Source organism: Candidozyma haemuli, assembly GCF_002926055.2.
Source record: "Candidozyma haemuli strain B11899 chromosome Unknown A_2014730914, whole genome shotgun sequence".
NCBI lineage: Eukaryota > Fungi > Ascomycota > Pichiomycetes > Serinales > Metschnikowiaceae > Candidozyma > Candidozyma haemuli.
This window is the reverse complement of record NW_020289906.1, coordinates 175,951-190,429: the sequence shown is the minus strand read 5'-3', so window position 1 is coordinate 190,429 and position 14,479 is coordinate 175,951. Positions and strand designations below refer to the sequence as shown.

General features: G+C 44.8%; 7 protein-coding genes across 7 annotated transcripts; 3 read left to right on the top strand and 4 right to left on the bottom strand. All coding sequences in view use genetic code 12, as the record gives it.

Annotated features, from left to right (window-relative positions):
* Positions 1-165: 165 nt before the first annotated feature.
* On the top strand, positions 166-516 carry CXQ85_000079 (U2 snRNP complex subunit; the record flags this gene model as incomplete). Its single annotated transcript, XM_025483839.1, has 1 exon — positions 166-516. One exon carries the CDS (start codon positions 166-168, stop codon positions 514-516), a length of 351 nt encoding a protein of 116 aa, XP_025342054.1.
* Positions 517-571: 55 nt separating this feature from the next.
* On the bottom strand, positions 572-1,274 carry CXQ85_000078 (uncharacterized protein; the record flags this gene model as incomplete). Its single annotated transcript, XM_025483838.1, has 2 exons — positions 572-1,182; positions 1,238-1,274. The coding sequence occupies 2 exons, from the start codon at positions 1,272-1,274 to the stop codon at positions 572-574; spliced, it is 648 nt and encodes a 215-aa protein (XP_025342053.1).
* Positions 1,275-2,185: 911 nt separating this feature from the next.
* On the bottom strand, positions 2,186-2,719 carry RPL11 (60S ribosomal protein uL5; the record flags this gene model as incomplete). Its single annotated transcript, XM_025483837.1, has 1 exon — positions 2,186-2,719. The coding sequence occupies one exon, from the start codon at positions 2,717-2,719 to the stop codon at positions 2,186-2,188; it is 534 nt and encodes a 177-aa protein (XP_025342052.1).
* Positions 2,720-3,317: 598 nt separating this feature from the next.
* PRE2 (proteasome core particle subunit beta 5) lies at positions 3,318-4,166 on the bottom strand (the record flags this gene model as incomplete). Its single annotated transcript, XM_025483836.1, has 1 exon — positions 3,318-4,166. One exon carries the CDS (start codon positions 4,164-4,166, stop codon positions 3,318-3,320), a length of 849 nt encoding a protein of 282 aa, XP_025342051.1.
* Positions 4,167-4,465: 299 nt separating this feature from the next.
* Positions 4,466-7,441, bottom strand: FHL1 (Fhl1p; the record flags this gene model as incomplete). The annotated part of the gene is made up of 1 exon (XM_025483835.1): positions 4,466-7,441. One exon carries the CDS (start codon positions 7,439-7,441, stop codon positions 4,466-4,468), a length of 2,976 nt encoding a protein of 991 aa, XP_025342050.1.
* A 1,039-nt stretch (positions 7,442-8,480) lies between these two features.
* CXQ85_000074 (uncharacterized protein) lies at positions 8,481-9,110 on the top strand (the record flags this gene model as incomplete). The annotated part of the gene is made up of 2 exons (XM_025483834.1): positions 8,481-8,522; positions 8,583-9,110. 2 exons carry the CDS (start codon positions 8,481-8,483, stop codon positions 9,108-9,110), a joined length of 570 nt encoding a protein of 189 aa, XP_025342049.1.
* Positions 9,111-9,992: 882 nt separating this feature from the next.
* On the top strand, positions 9,993-14,153 carry LTE1 (mitotic regulator; the record flags this gene model as incomplete). The annotated part of the gene is made up of 1 exon (XM_025483833.1): positions 9,993-14,153. The coding sequence occupies one exon, from the start codon at positions 9,993-9,995 to the stop codon at positions 14,151-14,153; it is 4,161 nt and encodes a 1,386-aa protein (XP_025342048.1).
* Positions 14,154-14,479: the final 326 nt, after the last annotated feature.

Below are 14,479 nucleotides of genomic sequence, written 5' to 3'. Positions count from 1 at the left end.
TCATAATAAGGCTTATACGAAGTGATTACAAGTGGAAAAGTGATTATCAAGCTTTGGTTACCTGACCCACTTTGCTGCTCTTTGATGTATACCCCAGAAACTGGCCCATCGCGCACGTGAGGTCAAACGAACTGAACCAAACTTACTCTTCTTCCTTCAACAACCATGTCCCGCCACCAGTTTGATCTCGTGCAATGCATGAAGCAACCAGGGACGCATATTGGTCTTCTATGTCTACTGTGTGATGGAAGATGCCCTATCTGCGACTCGATGGTGAAGCCCCAAGCCAAGGTTAGAATCTGCGATGGATGTCATTCGGGCCACTTGAGTAAGAGATGTATTCTTTGCAGTTCACATCTAGGTGAAGACGCCGAGTCAGGAACGCCTGCTTACTACTGCTACGAATGTGTTGTTCAGGAAAAGCACAGGGAAGGATGCCCTAGGATCACCAATGTAGGTAGTTCCAAGGCAGACATGGTATTTAACAAGCGTAAGGGCCAAGGGCTCATTACATGATGAGCTAAATGCAATGAAAAATGAAATAATTTGGTGCGTGGAGTGGAGTGGCTGGCTAGTTGCCAGAGCGTTTATGGATACCCATATCGATCATGGAGTTGATTCCATCATGCCACTTCTCTTCGAGATACTCGTTGACGGGTTGGAAATCGATTTGACGCTTTTTACGAGCCTCGTTGATTTCTTCAACTCGCTGACGTTTCCTTTCCAACTCGTTCTGATACAGCAGTTCTGTCTTCAGTAGCGAATCGAGATGAGTGTTTCGAATGCTATTGACGCTCTCATCGTTCTGAAGCGCAAGAGAAGCGTTTCTTTCCCGTAGCATGGAATATGCAAGCGAAGTGTACATGCGTTCGTGGTTGATGTTCTCGGCATTATCGCTATCGGCATCATTATCCTCCTCATCGTGGAAGTCTGTGTATCTTGACATATCTATACCTTGTGGTAAAGACAGTTGGGGAGCAATATTATCCTCATCATCTCTTTCATACCCGCTAGTAGGCTCTGCCGCTTGCGGCCTCCGGCGGAATCTCTCCATGTTAGATGAAAGGGGAAGCATGGGACCCACGGCCGGATGCATATCATCTGTATTTAGTTGAGCAACTTCTTGCTGGACAAGTTCGTCCACTCGTCTTCTTTCCTGTGGAGTAATACCGTAGTCGATATCTAGAAAATGTTAGTATGTTATCAATGAAGTAGGCGATGGACCAAGGATACGTACAAGGCAAGCTGTCTATGGTATCGAAATGTGTAAGCATGACGATAATGGATTAAACGGAATAGAACGGTTTAGTATGTCTCTTTTTGAATATATGTGTGAAAATTAAGATATGTGCTTGTAGGGTCAAGGATCTGTTGGAGTTGTAGTTAGTTAAGGTTTAGAAATCACTAGATATTTATGTCGGCGCGGCTTCTCTAGATGAGGGGCCCAGGCAGATACGGCCTCGTAAACGGAATCACCGAGCTATCGCCGTCAGCACCGAGCTAGTGTCATTAGACAATATGGTCTTGGATCCAGGCACCTTTATTTTGTTTCATTTGCTTTTTCTCGTAGTTTATGGCGCTTTTTTCATGTATGTACTGCTCGAACTCGTGGGTTGACTCATCGCTGTTATATTAGGGCAGTGAGCAGAGGGAGGCTAGAGATGGCAACTAGAGGTAAAGAGGAGAAGTCAAGAAAGCATTTGTCTTCTGAATTTGATTGTTTTTGGTAGTAGGTTGGTTTAAAAGTAAGAAATTATTTGCATTTGGGGCTTTGTAGGTTCCATCAGCCGTGTCACAATGAGTTGTATGGCTACTAGAGTGATCAAATGTAACTCTCAACTCTTTAATTGAAGAAAGGGCTTTCTTTAGTCTACTATTTTAGTAGAAGCTTTTGGAAAAATGGAGAGGATTGATAAAAGCGATTGACAGATCTCAGATCGATCTATGCTAGGCAATGAGGTATAATGCATGGAGATGAGCTGCAACGCCATCACCATAGACACCAATGAACATATAAGTCTTAAAAGCTCTTTTGATCGCTTCATTTCTTGAATCTTCATTTCTTCCCTTAGGATGTACATCCCTAGGTAGAAACCTATCAGAGCATCCACTAGTAAAATCTACAAAGTCTCTTAAAGACATGATTTCGCCGATTATAATATTTTATACATGAAGCTTGAAGCGCTTATTTCTCCAAAACGTCAGCGTCGTACTTCTGCTTGAACCAAACGATGGACTCCTCCTGGTTGGTCTTGTGGGAGTTACCAATGGCAGCTCTGCATCTCTTTCTTCTGGCAACTCTGGCACCGTGTCTACCCATGACAACGTAGAAGTCCATACCGTAAATACCGATACCTGGGTCGTACTTGATACCCAAGTCAATGTGCTCATCGATACCGAAACCGAAGTTACCGGTGGCAGAGAAGTTTCTCTTCTTCAACTGGAACTCCTTGACTCTCAAACCTCTCTCCAAGATCTCCTCAGCCTTTGGACCTCTGACGGTAACGTGGACAGAGATCTTTTCGTTTCTTCTGATACCGAAGGTTCTGACAGTGTATCTAGCCTTGGACTGGACTGGGGTCTGACCGGACAACTGCTCCAAGACCTTGGAGGCTCTGGTCAATCTGTCACCGGACTCACCGACACAGATGTTCAAGACCAATTTCTCGATACGCAACTCACGCATAGGGTTCTGAGCAGACTGATTGTTAGTATTCATTTGATCGACGATGGAAGTCTGGTTGTTCAGATGAAAAAGGAATTTGGGTATTTAAATTGACATGAATGGATCGCCATGATGTACTCTTTCACTGGACAACGTCGACTTTGATGGCCTTTTCACATACCATTTTAGCTGTAGTTTGTAGTTCTGGAGTTGAGCTTTTTTTTCTCCTACTAAAATTTTCAGACCAGGCACCAGACCGAAGGTGCGAATTGAGATGTGCACGTCAGCGTTGATAGGGTCACGTGGAAACTGAAACTCTAGGGTGCGAGCCCTAATATCACTATGGACGGTTGACAGTAAGCATATATCAAGAGAAGCACTGTGACGTTCTTTACGTAGATAAGCTGGAAAAGCTTTCTCTATCTATGAGTCAATTTTTGATAATGATTACCATCACTTGAGGTCATTGACTTTGTATTAGAGTAAACAGAACGACATTTATGCTGTTTTATATTATATTTCGTTGTGTACTTCGTGTCTTGGCCTCAGGCGGGCTATTGCATCTACTCGTGCATCGACTTAGGAAACTAGCTCCTTAAGCTCTCCAAGTCTCTCCCTCTGGAATTCAAGGAGAGGCGTGCAAACTCTAGATTTATCCGTCGACGTTGTTGAACGACTTCTCCTTCTCCTTGATGTCATAAAAGATATCACCAACATTGTGGTTACCGTGGTAGACCCATCCGGCTTCGGTAACGTGGTACAAGTTGATCGAACCACCAGAGTAAGCATCTCTGTGAGTAGCAGCCAAAATACTTCTCTTACCCAAGTACAATGCATCCTCGACACTCAAGTCCCACTTATACTCGGAGTCTAACACACCGTAGGCGAAAGTTTGACCGGATCCGACACAGAACAAGTCTCCCTTCAATCTGGTACCATCAGAGTCGACGTAGAAGATCGTAGGACCCTCCTTCTTCGTGTAACCACAAACCATCGTACCCATGGACAATCCCATGCCCTTATACTGGTAAACCAAGTTACCCAAGATCTTGGAAGCAGCGGCAACGGATATACGTTCCTTTTCACGCAATTCATGTAGTCTACATTGCGTACCCAACCAGGTCTCCCAGTATTGACAGTCGGCAGCACCACCGGCCATTGTACCCAACAAAAATGGGTTAATTCTGATAACCTTGTTCACTGTCTGCGAGGCAACCCAGTTACCAGCAGTAGCTCTGGAATCAACTGCAACAACAATACCGCCCTGGAATCTGAACGCCAACGTGGTGGTACCGTGTGCGATTTTTATTTTACAGTCTGGATTAGAAGCATCGTCAGTGTGTGCTCTTAAAAACTCTGTTGGCTTTGTAATTGGAGGCAATTGCATCTCTGGGGCTAAGTTGAACTGTTCCTGTTTGGCCAAACCATCAGTGGCACCATGACACTCATTGTGGAGCGCATTGGCGTTAGCATTCGTGAACTGCTTTGCGATTGAGTTCATGCTTTCTTTGAGACCTTCAGGTGGATATGAGAAGGGGTGTATGTGATAAATGTGAGTAGATCTGGGGTCTTATTGAAGTTGTTGCCACTTTATTGAGGTGAGGTCTGGATGCTTCTCTGCAGGTCAGCTATACCGATACAACCTGATAAGCTATAGAAGTACCAAAAATCAGAGACTAGAATAATTTTCTATTTTATTTTAATTAATAACCTTTATTTTACAATGAGAATGTCTCCCTGGTGTTATCTATAATACCATTTTGCTTCAAATTCGCCTCTTTTGCGATGGCTGCAAAATATCTATTCTAATTTGATCGACTTCAGAGGGTCCTCGCCAGTCTCCTCGGCAGGTCTCTTCTCTTGTCTTGGCTTGTTAGACAAGAACAGAGGACCCTTCAGCAACGCACCAGGCTTACTGAGATTCTGCTGTCTTGCCATTCCACTGAAGTGTGGCCGGCTCAACCCACCTGAATAGCTTGGTTTAGGGGTGCCTCCGGCAGGCGAACTTGGAGTATTTGGTCTGGAGGCCGGTTTGTCGTTGCTAGCTTCAACATTGATTGAACTTTTCTGTGAGGCACCAGCAGCCAGAGGAGTAGGCGATGCTGTAGCTGGAACCGGTGTAGACTCCTTGCTGGCAGGATTGGACAGTTTACCTTCGAGTTCTTTGATTGATTTAGTCAATGCAATATCCAAAATCTTGCTCACTTGTTGAGGAGCCTTCTCCACCAAAAAGCTCAATGCATTATCACCACATCCAGCCTTTGCTCCAATGGTGTTCACCTGTGCGATTGTGGTAGCCAATGCCTTGGTGATAATGTTGGTAGTGGTGGCTGTATTGTAGGAAAGTTTTCTTGCTTTGTACAACGTGAAAAGCTCCTTCTGAAGATATGCAAGCGATTTTTTAGTGTCAGCGTTCATTGGCAACAGCTTCGAAACAGGACCTGATGTGGTCGTAGCGGACACTGCAGCGGCGGCAGCAGCCACTGGTTGAGGTGTGGGAGATCCTCTTTCAGTTTTAACATCCGCATTAGAAACATTTGAAGAACTATTAGACCTGTTAGCTGCGAGCTGGTTTTTGATGTTATTGCCCTGCTCTGTACCTCCGGCCAGTGGAGGCGAAAGGCTCAGACGTTGCAAATAAGATGGCTGGGTCAATGCACCAGGCGAGTCCCTCTTTATTTCACTAGCAAGTTCCGCAATAGACTTCGGTTTCTGTCCAGCAACTCCATTTGGTGACAGATCACGAGAAGTAGGATACCGGGGTTGGCCGAAAGAAGAAGCGTAGGGCGTCATAAAAGGCCTGCCCACTGATCCATACTGAGGAGTCAGCTGTTTCAGACGGAGCTCCACTGCCTTCAATGCTGCTTCTTTAGCCTTTGCCATGGCAACTTCTTGCTGCTTCTTCCGTACTCTCTCCTTTTCAGCCAAGAACTCCTCGTCTATTATCCACAAATGTTCGGATTCGAGACCAGCTTTAAACTCACGCTTGAACATCTTATGTGTCTTTAAATTATGGGTCACCATTGACTGCCATCCATCAGGACAATACTGATAGTAAGGATAGAACTCTTTGATACCCTCGCAAATTTCGTTTGCAGTGAAACCTGATTTCCGTGGATTTGGACCCCTAAGAACGCTTGATATCATTGCAGTGACACTGACGGTTGGCTTCGACTTATACTGTTCAGGAACATCCTTGTTACCCTGGGACTTTGGTTTCTTGATGCTTGGAGCGTCCTTACGCCTAAGAGGAATTTTCGGTTTGTTCAGCGGCGGATCAAGAGTCTTAAACACACAAATTGGTGGACGTTGTATGTTGCCCACTCCCATGGAAATTGCCTTGAATGGAACCACCAGTGGTTTGACTGGAACTGTAGTAATCTCCTGGACTTCAACCTCTAACTTTGGTGGTGGTGGACGGGTAGGCATCATCATAGGATGATACATGGAATTCCTTGCCCCAGGAGCATAGCCAGTTGTGGCACCATATGGAGGATTATACCCTGTTGGATAAGTACCTGTTGCTGTGTATCCATACATAGGTCCCACGGGCTGTCTTCCATATGCTCTGTTAGCAGGAGGTTGAATCTGAGCAGGTTTGCCCATACGTGGACCAACAGCACGACCCATGAGAGGACCATTTCTGTGGTCTGCTGTGTCTGCTGTGTGAAGTGTTGTTCCGTGCCTGCCGTAAACACCAGGTTTGCCATCAAAGGCATTTACATCCTTGTCGGATTGTTGACCGTCTATAAGTGGAGCCAACGATGCGATCTCCTGATCTAGGACACTCATATCGACATCAACATCCTTCTTATCTTTATCATCGATGCCAATACCTTGCAGCAAATTGTGCTGTTTGACCAACTCGTCAATTTCGTCTTCTTCTTTGTCAAGGTTGCCCTGCCGGAGGAGCTCGTTGACTTCCTTATCGAGACTATCATTCTCATCTTCATCGCCTATATCTTCGAGCTCTTTAAGGAGAGCACTGATTTCGTCATTAGTGGATGATGCGAGCGACTTACGTCTAGCGGTAGAAAGTCGTCTTACGATGTCTGCTCTCAGGTCTCTGCGGGCCTTCTTCTGCTCCTCGGTGAGCGACTTCTTCCTATTTGGCGATGCTGGGTTCAGGTACAAATTAGACCGTAGATTAATGGCATCACTTGGGTTGAAAGGCTTCGCAGGCGTGGATTTCTTTTCTCCAGTCTCAAGTGGTTCGAGCGATGGAAGGACAAACGTGAACGGAATATCACCAATTTGTATTTTTGTGTTGTCAACTAAAGGCACAGTGATGCCTGTTTCCACGAACTGATCATCAACGAAGGCACCATTACGGCCCAAAATCGAAATTTCAAACCTCTGCGTACCGAAATTGTAAAAGATCTTAGCGTGCCGCCTGGAAATTGCTTTCTTCGATGACAAATGCACATCCACAGCATGATGAGATGGAGTTGCATCCTCGACGGCTTTTCTCCCTAGCACCACCTGAAGCGTCTGGACAAAAAACGTATAATTCTCGAAATCAAGTCTGGCGTAAGCAGATATCTTCAGGGTCTCAGCATCCAGCTGCTCGATAGAAGGACTAAGCGCAGCTTCGGACGTGACTATGTTTGAATTCTTTCGTAGGAGATCGTTGGAGACAAGCAGCTTGAATTCAGCCAGTGGCGTGGGCAGATGAGACATTCGTGGAGTGGCATCGGTGTCTAGCAGCTTAGTTGGAGGAAGCGTAGACCGCGGGCTCGTGGCAGTGTGATCGCTATGAGCTTGCCACGTGCTCATTTTGAAGTTTTATGTAATAAGTTATAATGACAGGTATAATACCGAGTTTCAGATGAGCTTTAGATGCTTTTGTAAGTCAGGTTAACTGGTATCGATGGAACGTGGTACAAGATGTATGTATGTTTTCTCGCTCATCTCAAGGTTCGTACAGGAGAACCAGTCAAGATGGATCCAGTCAGGGAAGGAGTTTTAAGAGGGTATGCAAGGGAGATCAAAAAAATTCTGGTGAAAAATGGTTTTCGTCAGCTTTAGTGTTTGAAGTTTTCCAAAATCAGTAATTATTTTGAAGTTGTCGATTTTTGGTTTACATTTTGCTTGAGATGAGGTCTTGTGAGTGAAGAATGCGAATATCTATAGGAAGCTGATAAGAGGGTATCCAGATGGAAAAAAGATAAGAAAATGAAAAAAGATAGAAATGGTAGATGATTGTAAAAGAGGACGAGAAAGTTATGCAAAAAAAAAAAAAAAAATGCAGAGGTCTGAATTATTGTTTATAGGAATCAATTTTGTGAAATAGGTATGTGAGACATCCAACGGAATGCAACCTAAGCGTAGTGAAAAATGAAAAAGTGACAATAATAACCTAACTAACCAAATTAAAGCTTTAAGGTAACCGCGTTAGACTAAACTATAGAAAAGGTTCATTGTGTTAGTTATCACTTCTAAGGTGTCTTATGATTGGGTGCAAATTGGGCGTGAATTGGGTGCAAAATCAACAAGCAAGTGCAACACCACAAGAGTCTTACTTTTAAATATACTACGTATCCCCAAGTATCTGAATACCTGAATGAATGGTATGACTAACGAGTTTTTCTTCTTTCACTGACCTCTAAACATCCATTGCAGCCTCGTTGGACCTCACGATGAGACTGTCACTTGCCAATAAGAGCAAGTACATAACACCAAAGGTGGCTACCTTTTCTCCCAGGAAGTCAAACTGATCCAATATCTTATTACCAGCATATTTCTACAGTTTCTTTGGTTGGATCATCGTAGGCGATGGGCATCTCCCTTACCAGTCCATCTAGACGGCATACAAATGCAAGATATAGAAGATGAGCAGACCTATTACTACTCATCGGTAAGAATGGTATGTAACCCGATTTCCAAGCCACATATGATCATTTGCTAACATTTTCAGTCTATAAAGAAGAAGAGCGGACTTAGATCCAAATCAGCAAAGAAGGCCTCGATCGCTAGTAAGATCGCAGAGTTCAAGCTGGAACAGGAACCTAGGGAGGATCATCACGAGAACCCCCTTCTTAGATTGCTGCAGACTACAAAGAAGGAGAAACAAAAGACCAAGTCTAGTGACTTCAATGAAAAGATTTTATCCAAGGTTTCATTCAACCTTTCTGGTGGTATCTCTAAGTCTTCTACCCGGAGAAGAAAGAGAAAGGCTAAGGAGAACCTCAAGCCAAAGATGGATGATTTGCTTCTGAGTCTTCCAACAGAGACACTCAACCTTGTAGATGTTAAGGAGAGCCAAGGTTTCATCCAGGCCAAGAAGAAGGATACCAACAAGCCCAACCCACAGAAGCAGGGTGGACATGCAAAGTTGTTGGAGAGAGAGAACAAGCAATTTAACAAGGTTCTTACGGATAAGCAGTTCAAGGCGTCTCCATTTGATGCATTGAAATCAGCCATTCAGCAGAATCTTCAGAGATAAGTTGGAATTTGGAAGGAGCCATAAGCGGCTATGCCTAGACGGTTGAAGACGAGAGGCGGTACCTTGACGACACTTCTAGCAATTCTGCTCAAAATCGGACGCATTAAACGAAAATGGCTGGAAATGACGAAGAAGCTTCCCGAGTGATGAGATGCCGTCAGGTAGCGCTTTCCTACGTTTTACCTTTGTGCCCGATCGATCTCAGTGCCATCCCATAATCTAACATCCAAGATGGAAAATTGAAGATCGTCTAGCGAAGGACAATGACAACGGAAGAATCTCGTCTAAGCCATATTTGCCTATGCCTCAGACCAACCCGCGGATATGCTCTGGACTCTTAAGGGTGGCCGCACATTCCAGGCGGCTACCTTGCAACCCAAATGGGACACTCACTGGGACACAGCAATTGGCCCCACCACAACAACGCAATAAGGTTACCACGAAAACCTAAATTTAAAAGTGTCGTGAAGAGACCCCGAAGAAAAGCCTTATCTTTAAAAAAATAATCATCAATTATGCCTTTGTTGGACCCTCCCTCCTTGTTCTCCTTTGTGGGCTCTGGCGCGGTGGGCCAATTCCGCAAGCCTTTGGTCGGTTATTGTGCCCAGTGTAGGGTGGGCTTTTCATGGAGGGCCAGGGCGAAAAAAAGCGCGCCCCACCACTGCGAGATCGAGTGCTTTCTGCAGTGAAGTATAAACACACTGGCGAATTGCAAAACAAAGCCTGCGATATAGAAAAAAAAAGCCGTCTGTGCGTAAACATAAACAACACAGCTACAATTGCTTGCAAAAAAACATTAGCATTTGTGAGGCAAAACTCTATTTTTTCCCCTTCTATCCTTTTGCTATCCCTGGGAACCCCAGTCATCAACTACTTTTTGCCATGGGTGAAGCTCTCCTTGAATGGGACTTTGGTGATCTAGGCTTTAACTTGGACGAGTCCACCAACATGCTGCTGGAACCCCTGAGGTCTGACCTTTTCGCCTACAACAACCACAATGAAAGCATATTCGACGATTACCGTTACTTCCCTGGTTTGAAGAAGGACCATGAGTCCGTGGTGAAGTTTGACGCCAATAACGACGACTTCATTAACCACGCCACTTTGAAAGCATTGATCGTTCAGCTTACTTCTCCTGAAGTTATTGATTACAACCTCATTTGTGATTTCTTCTTGACGTATAGGACGTTTTCAGATAGCAATACCGTGCTTAATCTTTTGCTTACCAGACTTATATGGGCTCTTCAATACATCAACTCCAAGACGGAGGATACACAACACATTGGCCAACTTGTGTTGCTACGGACATTTGTGGTGTTGAGACATTGGGTGTTGAACTACTTTGTTGACGATTTTGATTCGGACCTGAAGCTCGGCGATACGTTTGTCTTTTTCATGAACCAAATAACAAACGAGTCGTCGTTTGTTCGTGACAATATGGTCTTTGAACGCAAAATTATCACCGACTTGAAGACCCATTGGCTCTCCCAGGTGTCTGAATTCTACAACGCAGGAGTTTCTGACCAAAATATCTTTTCCGTATCGCTCCCCATGTTATCAGATTTGGCTAACTTCAGGAAGTTGCCCAAGCTGAGTACGCAAACGTCTATCCGTACCAACCCTTCGTTTAGACGTTCAGCCATGCTTTCACTTTATGACCAACGTGCCCATTATAAATGTCTAATCCATGACGACTCCACAACTAATGACGAGAATCCTCAACTTTCCATTAATAACCTTTTGTCCCAGCATAAATCGTCGAGATCATCGTTGAACGATAAGCTCTCCGAATTCCAAGGCAGGAACTGCCGTAAAGCTGTTCGTAAGCCTTTGGCCCCTCTCCAGCATCAGAATAATCCTAAGCATAATTATAAGAGTTTAAAGGACTCCTCCTTGGCATTGAAGAAAACTTCCAATCCTTCAAATGACTCAGAAACGCATCAGACTCCCTTCACATCTTCCGGCTTTTCTACGAATGGCCACGTGAAGCTCCCTTCTTCTAGAGTTGCCAATATTCTTCCTTCCACTCCTGTGAAGAAAATGGATGTGACATTGAAGGATACAATGACTCGATCAGACTCTCGGAGGAAACCTAATGCTTTTCTGGATGCTTCTTCAAACTCGGAAATGGATAGAAAAACGTCAATCAAAAAGATTGTGGATGGATGGAAGAAGTCCTTTAATGATGGAAAGAACGAATCACCTTTCTTGAGCCCTAAACTATCGAGCACTTCAACATTCAAGAGCAGTGTCCAAACAGCACCCGAGCCTTTGCAGGTTGGAAACCGTGTGGATATTCTCAGTGCAAGAATTGTCGACGAACTTGAGTATCTTATACACTATTATATTGGAGAGCAGCGTGATGCTATAACCGAGACGGAGGATAAAGATGATATTAGTCGATCAGAGATAAAGTTCGAAAGCCCCGATAAGGAGTCGTTCGTTGACGTCAATGTCAACCTAGAAGACGATAAGAGTAATAGGTCGCCTACCAAACCCGACGTCCAGGATGAGGCAACGAACGATGGTATGTCAATGCAAGACTTGCCTGACTTGAGTATCGACAGGATCGATAACTTCTTCAAAAGCAGCATAAGTCATGGCGATAAGTTGTCAGAGCAGAATAATGAAAGGTCGAGAACCCATTCATTCTACGCAATGGCCAATCAGAACGTGTCTGGAAGCTCATCTTTTGGTAGGGTTGCAAGCCTCAATTGGAATGATGAAGGAAACCTTAACTTGGAGCATTCGGAACAACTTGACGAGTCCCTTACAAACGATGAGGTATTCAAAGAGGATGCACTTAGAGCAGAGCGTATGATAAAGTCGGGTACTCAATATTTCGACGTTGGAAGCGATGTGGAGAGCAATTCTAAGTCACACTCTTCCATTTCTACTCCAAGTGATATCGCAAACTATAAAGAAGAGGTAGTTGACTTGAATGTTGCTATGAGTCCTCAATCCATGAAGAGACAAGTTACCATGCAACGCGTTAATAGATGTGATTCCCTGAGTGTTTCAATCAACAAGCGTTTATCAATGATCCTGAGGAACTCTAGTGGTTCAATGTTGAAGAGAGATTCAATAAAGTCTTATCTAAGCTACGACTCAGCCTTTTCCATTGCGGCTACTGAAGCAAAGCCTTCACTTGGAGGTAACTTGAAGAAGAAACATGCGATCCAGGACTTGAGGAAGTTTGCTCATCAGGATAATATCGATCATCAAGATGAGGATGCCATGGAATTTGGTGAGCAGCATCTTTCTGCCGCCCTGCCTTGGAACACACGTACGACAAGATCTAGTCGCTTCTCATCGGGTTCGTCTATTAGAAAGAGCGTCAGATTCAGCACTCTCTGTGCCTTGACTGAATTGCCATTTAACCACTATCGTGACAGCTATAATTCCGCCTTCCCATTTGACAGAAACAGCCATTCAGGTAAGCTGTCGGGTCTTGATGACAGTTCTGTGTTCTCTCTGACCGGTAAGGATAGACCTGACCGCACCTCGAAGGTCGAACACAAGAGTATGAGTGATCGTTCTTCTTCAAACTCGGTGGCTATTCCTGGTATCAGCAGTTATGTGTTGAAGGAACTTGCTGCCATTCCCGATGAGTCTTTCAGTTCTACCACCAATCCAATACAGCGGGCGCTTTCCAAGTTGGAGGGTAAAGTCAAGCTAGTCAAATCCAAGTCAGGTTACACTATCCAAAGCAGGGATGCCACTAAGCATTTCAGTATGGAAAGTAACAGACCGGCAGATGAAGGAACCCGGATTGAAGTGTACGATGATGAAGAGGAAACCTCCAATCGAGAGGCGGATGAAACGCCCGGCGATGTAAGCGACTACAACAATAACACGGAGGATATCTTGGCTGAAATCAATAATGCCGTTACCGAAGATGCCATTGACTACTCTTCGGATGTTGAGAAGGAATTCAAGGACAGACCACTTACGCCTATCAAGACGAGGGTTAGATCTGCGCTCAACATGCCATCGACGACGCCTAATATGAATGCATTCTTGATGAGTGCACCAAACAGCGAGAATACCAGTCCATTCTCTGTGTTGACGCCGAAGGCGGTGTTGGATCGTTACTGCTTGGGATCAGAGCATTTAACTATCAGCAAGGTTATGGAACAGTCGTCGCATGTGTCGTTTGTCTTGAGTTACGACTCAAAGTCTTTGGCTGAGCATTTCACAATGATTGAGAAGGATATGCTTCAGGATATCGACTGGAAGGAACTAATTGAGTTGAATTGGAACAAGGAGCTCACGCCTGTGAACAGTTGGTTAGAGATTATTGTCAATGACAATTACTACACGCAGAATAAGGGAGTTAACTTGGTGATTGCCAGGTTCAACTTGATGGTGAACTGGATCATCTCAGAGATCTTGCTTACGACGGCCGAGAGTGAGCGGATTGCAATCATGTCTAGATTCATCCATGTGGCTCATCACTCGCAAATCCTCCAGAATTTCTCCACCTTAATGCAAATTATCTTGGCTTTGACAAGTGAGAAGATAAGCAAGTTGAAGGAGACATGGAAGAAACTTCCGCCAGGGGATCTCTTGACATTGAAGAACCTCGAAGAATTGACTTCGCCATTCAAAAATTTCATCAATATCAGGCTCTGTACCAACCAGGTGAGACCATCGCTTGGATGCATTCCCTTTGTTGGACTCTACCTTTCGGACTTGGTGTTTAATGCCGAGAGACCTAAGTTTGTAAAACGCCAGCAAAAGAAGCCACTTGAAAAAGGAGGAGCAGCAGCAGCAGCAAGCGCTTCGGACAAGAGTGTCACAATTGGAGATTCTACAACAGGGCTGGATGCTGATCCGGAATCAGAAAGGCTTATCAACTTTTCACGCTTCAGAACATCAGTGCATATAGTGAAGTCACTTTCACAGAGCATCGAGTGGTCTATGAACTACGATTTCCCAGTGGACGAAGAGTTGCTTCGTAAGTGCCTTTACATCAAGTCACTTGACGAAGAGGAGATGAACTTTTGCGTAAAGACGCAGAACGGGATGACCTCATCATGAAGGAACCGACCTTCTGTTATCAGTTGAATAGGGACAATGCAGGTGAAGATAGAGGAGGGGACGTAGAGCATGTATATACATTTATGTTGGGGATGGCGCTCACCGAGGGAGCCGAGGGTCGCACCGGGGGCAGCGCCGAGGGTACAAAGGGTAGTACCGAGGGCCCACCTTGCGCTTCCGAAGCGGCGCTACCCTGAGGTCCCTGGCAGCGGAACAGGACCCCCAGAGGGACTCCAAAGCGCACCCGTACACCACACTTATTCCGAGGGTGGAGAGCATTCAGTCTCCCCATAGACCAACAAACCTTTCCCCACGCTCTATATAGG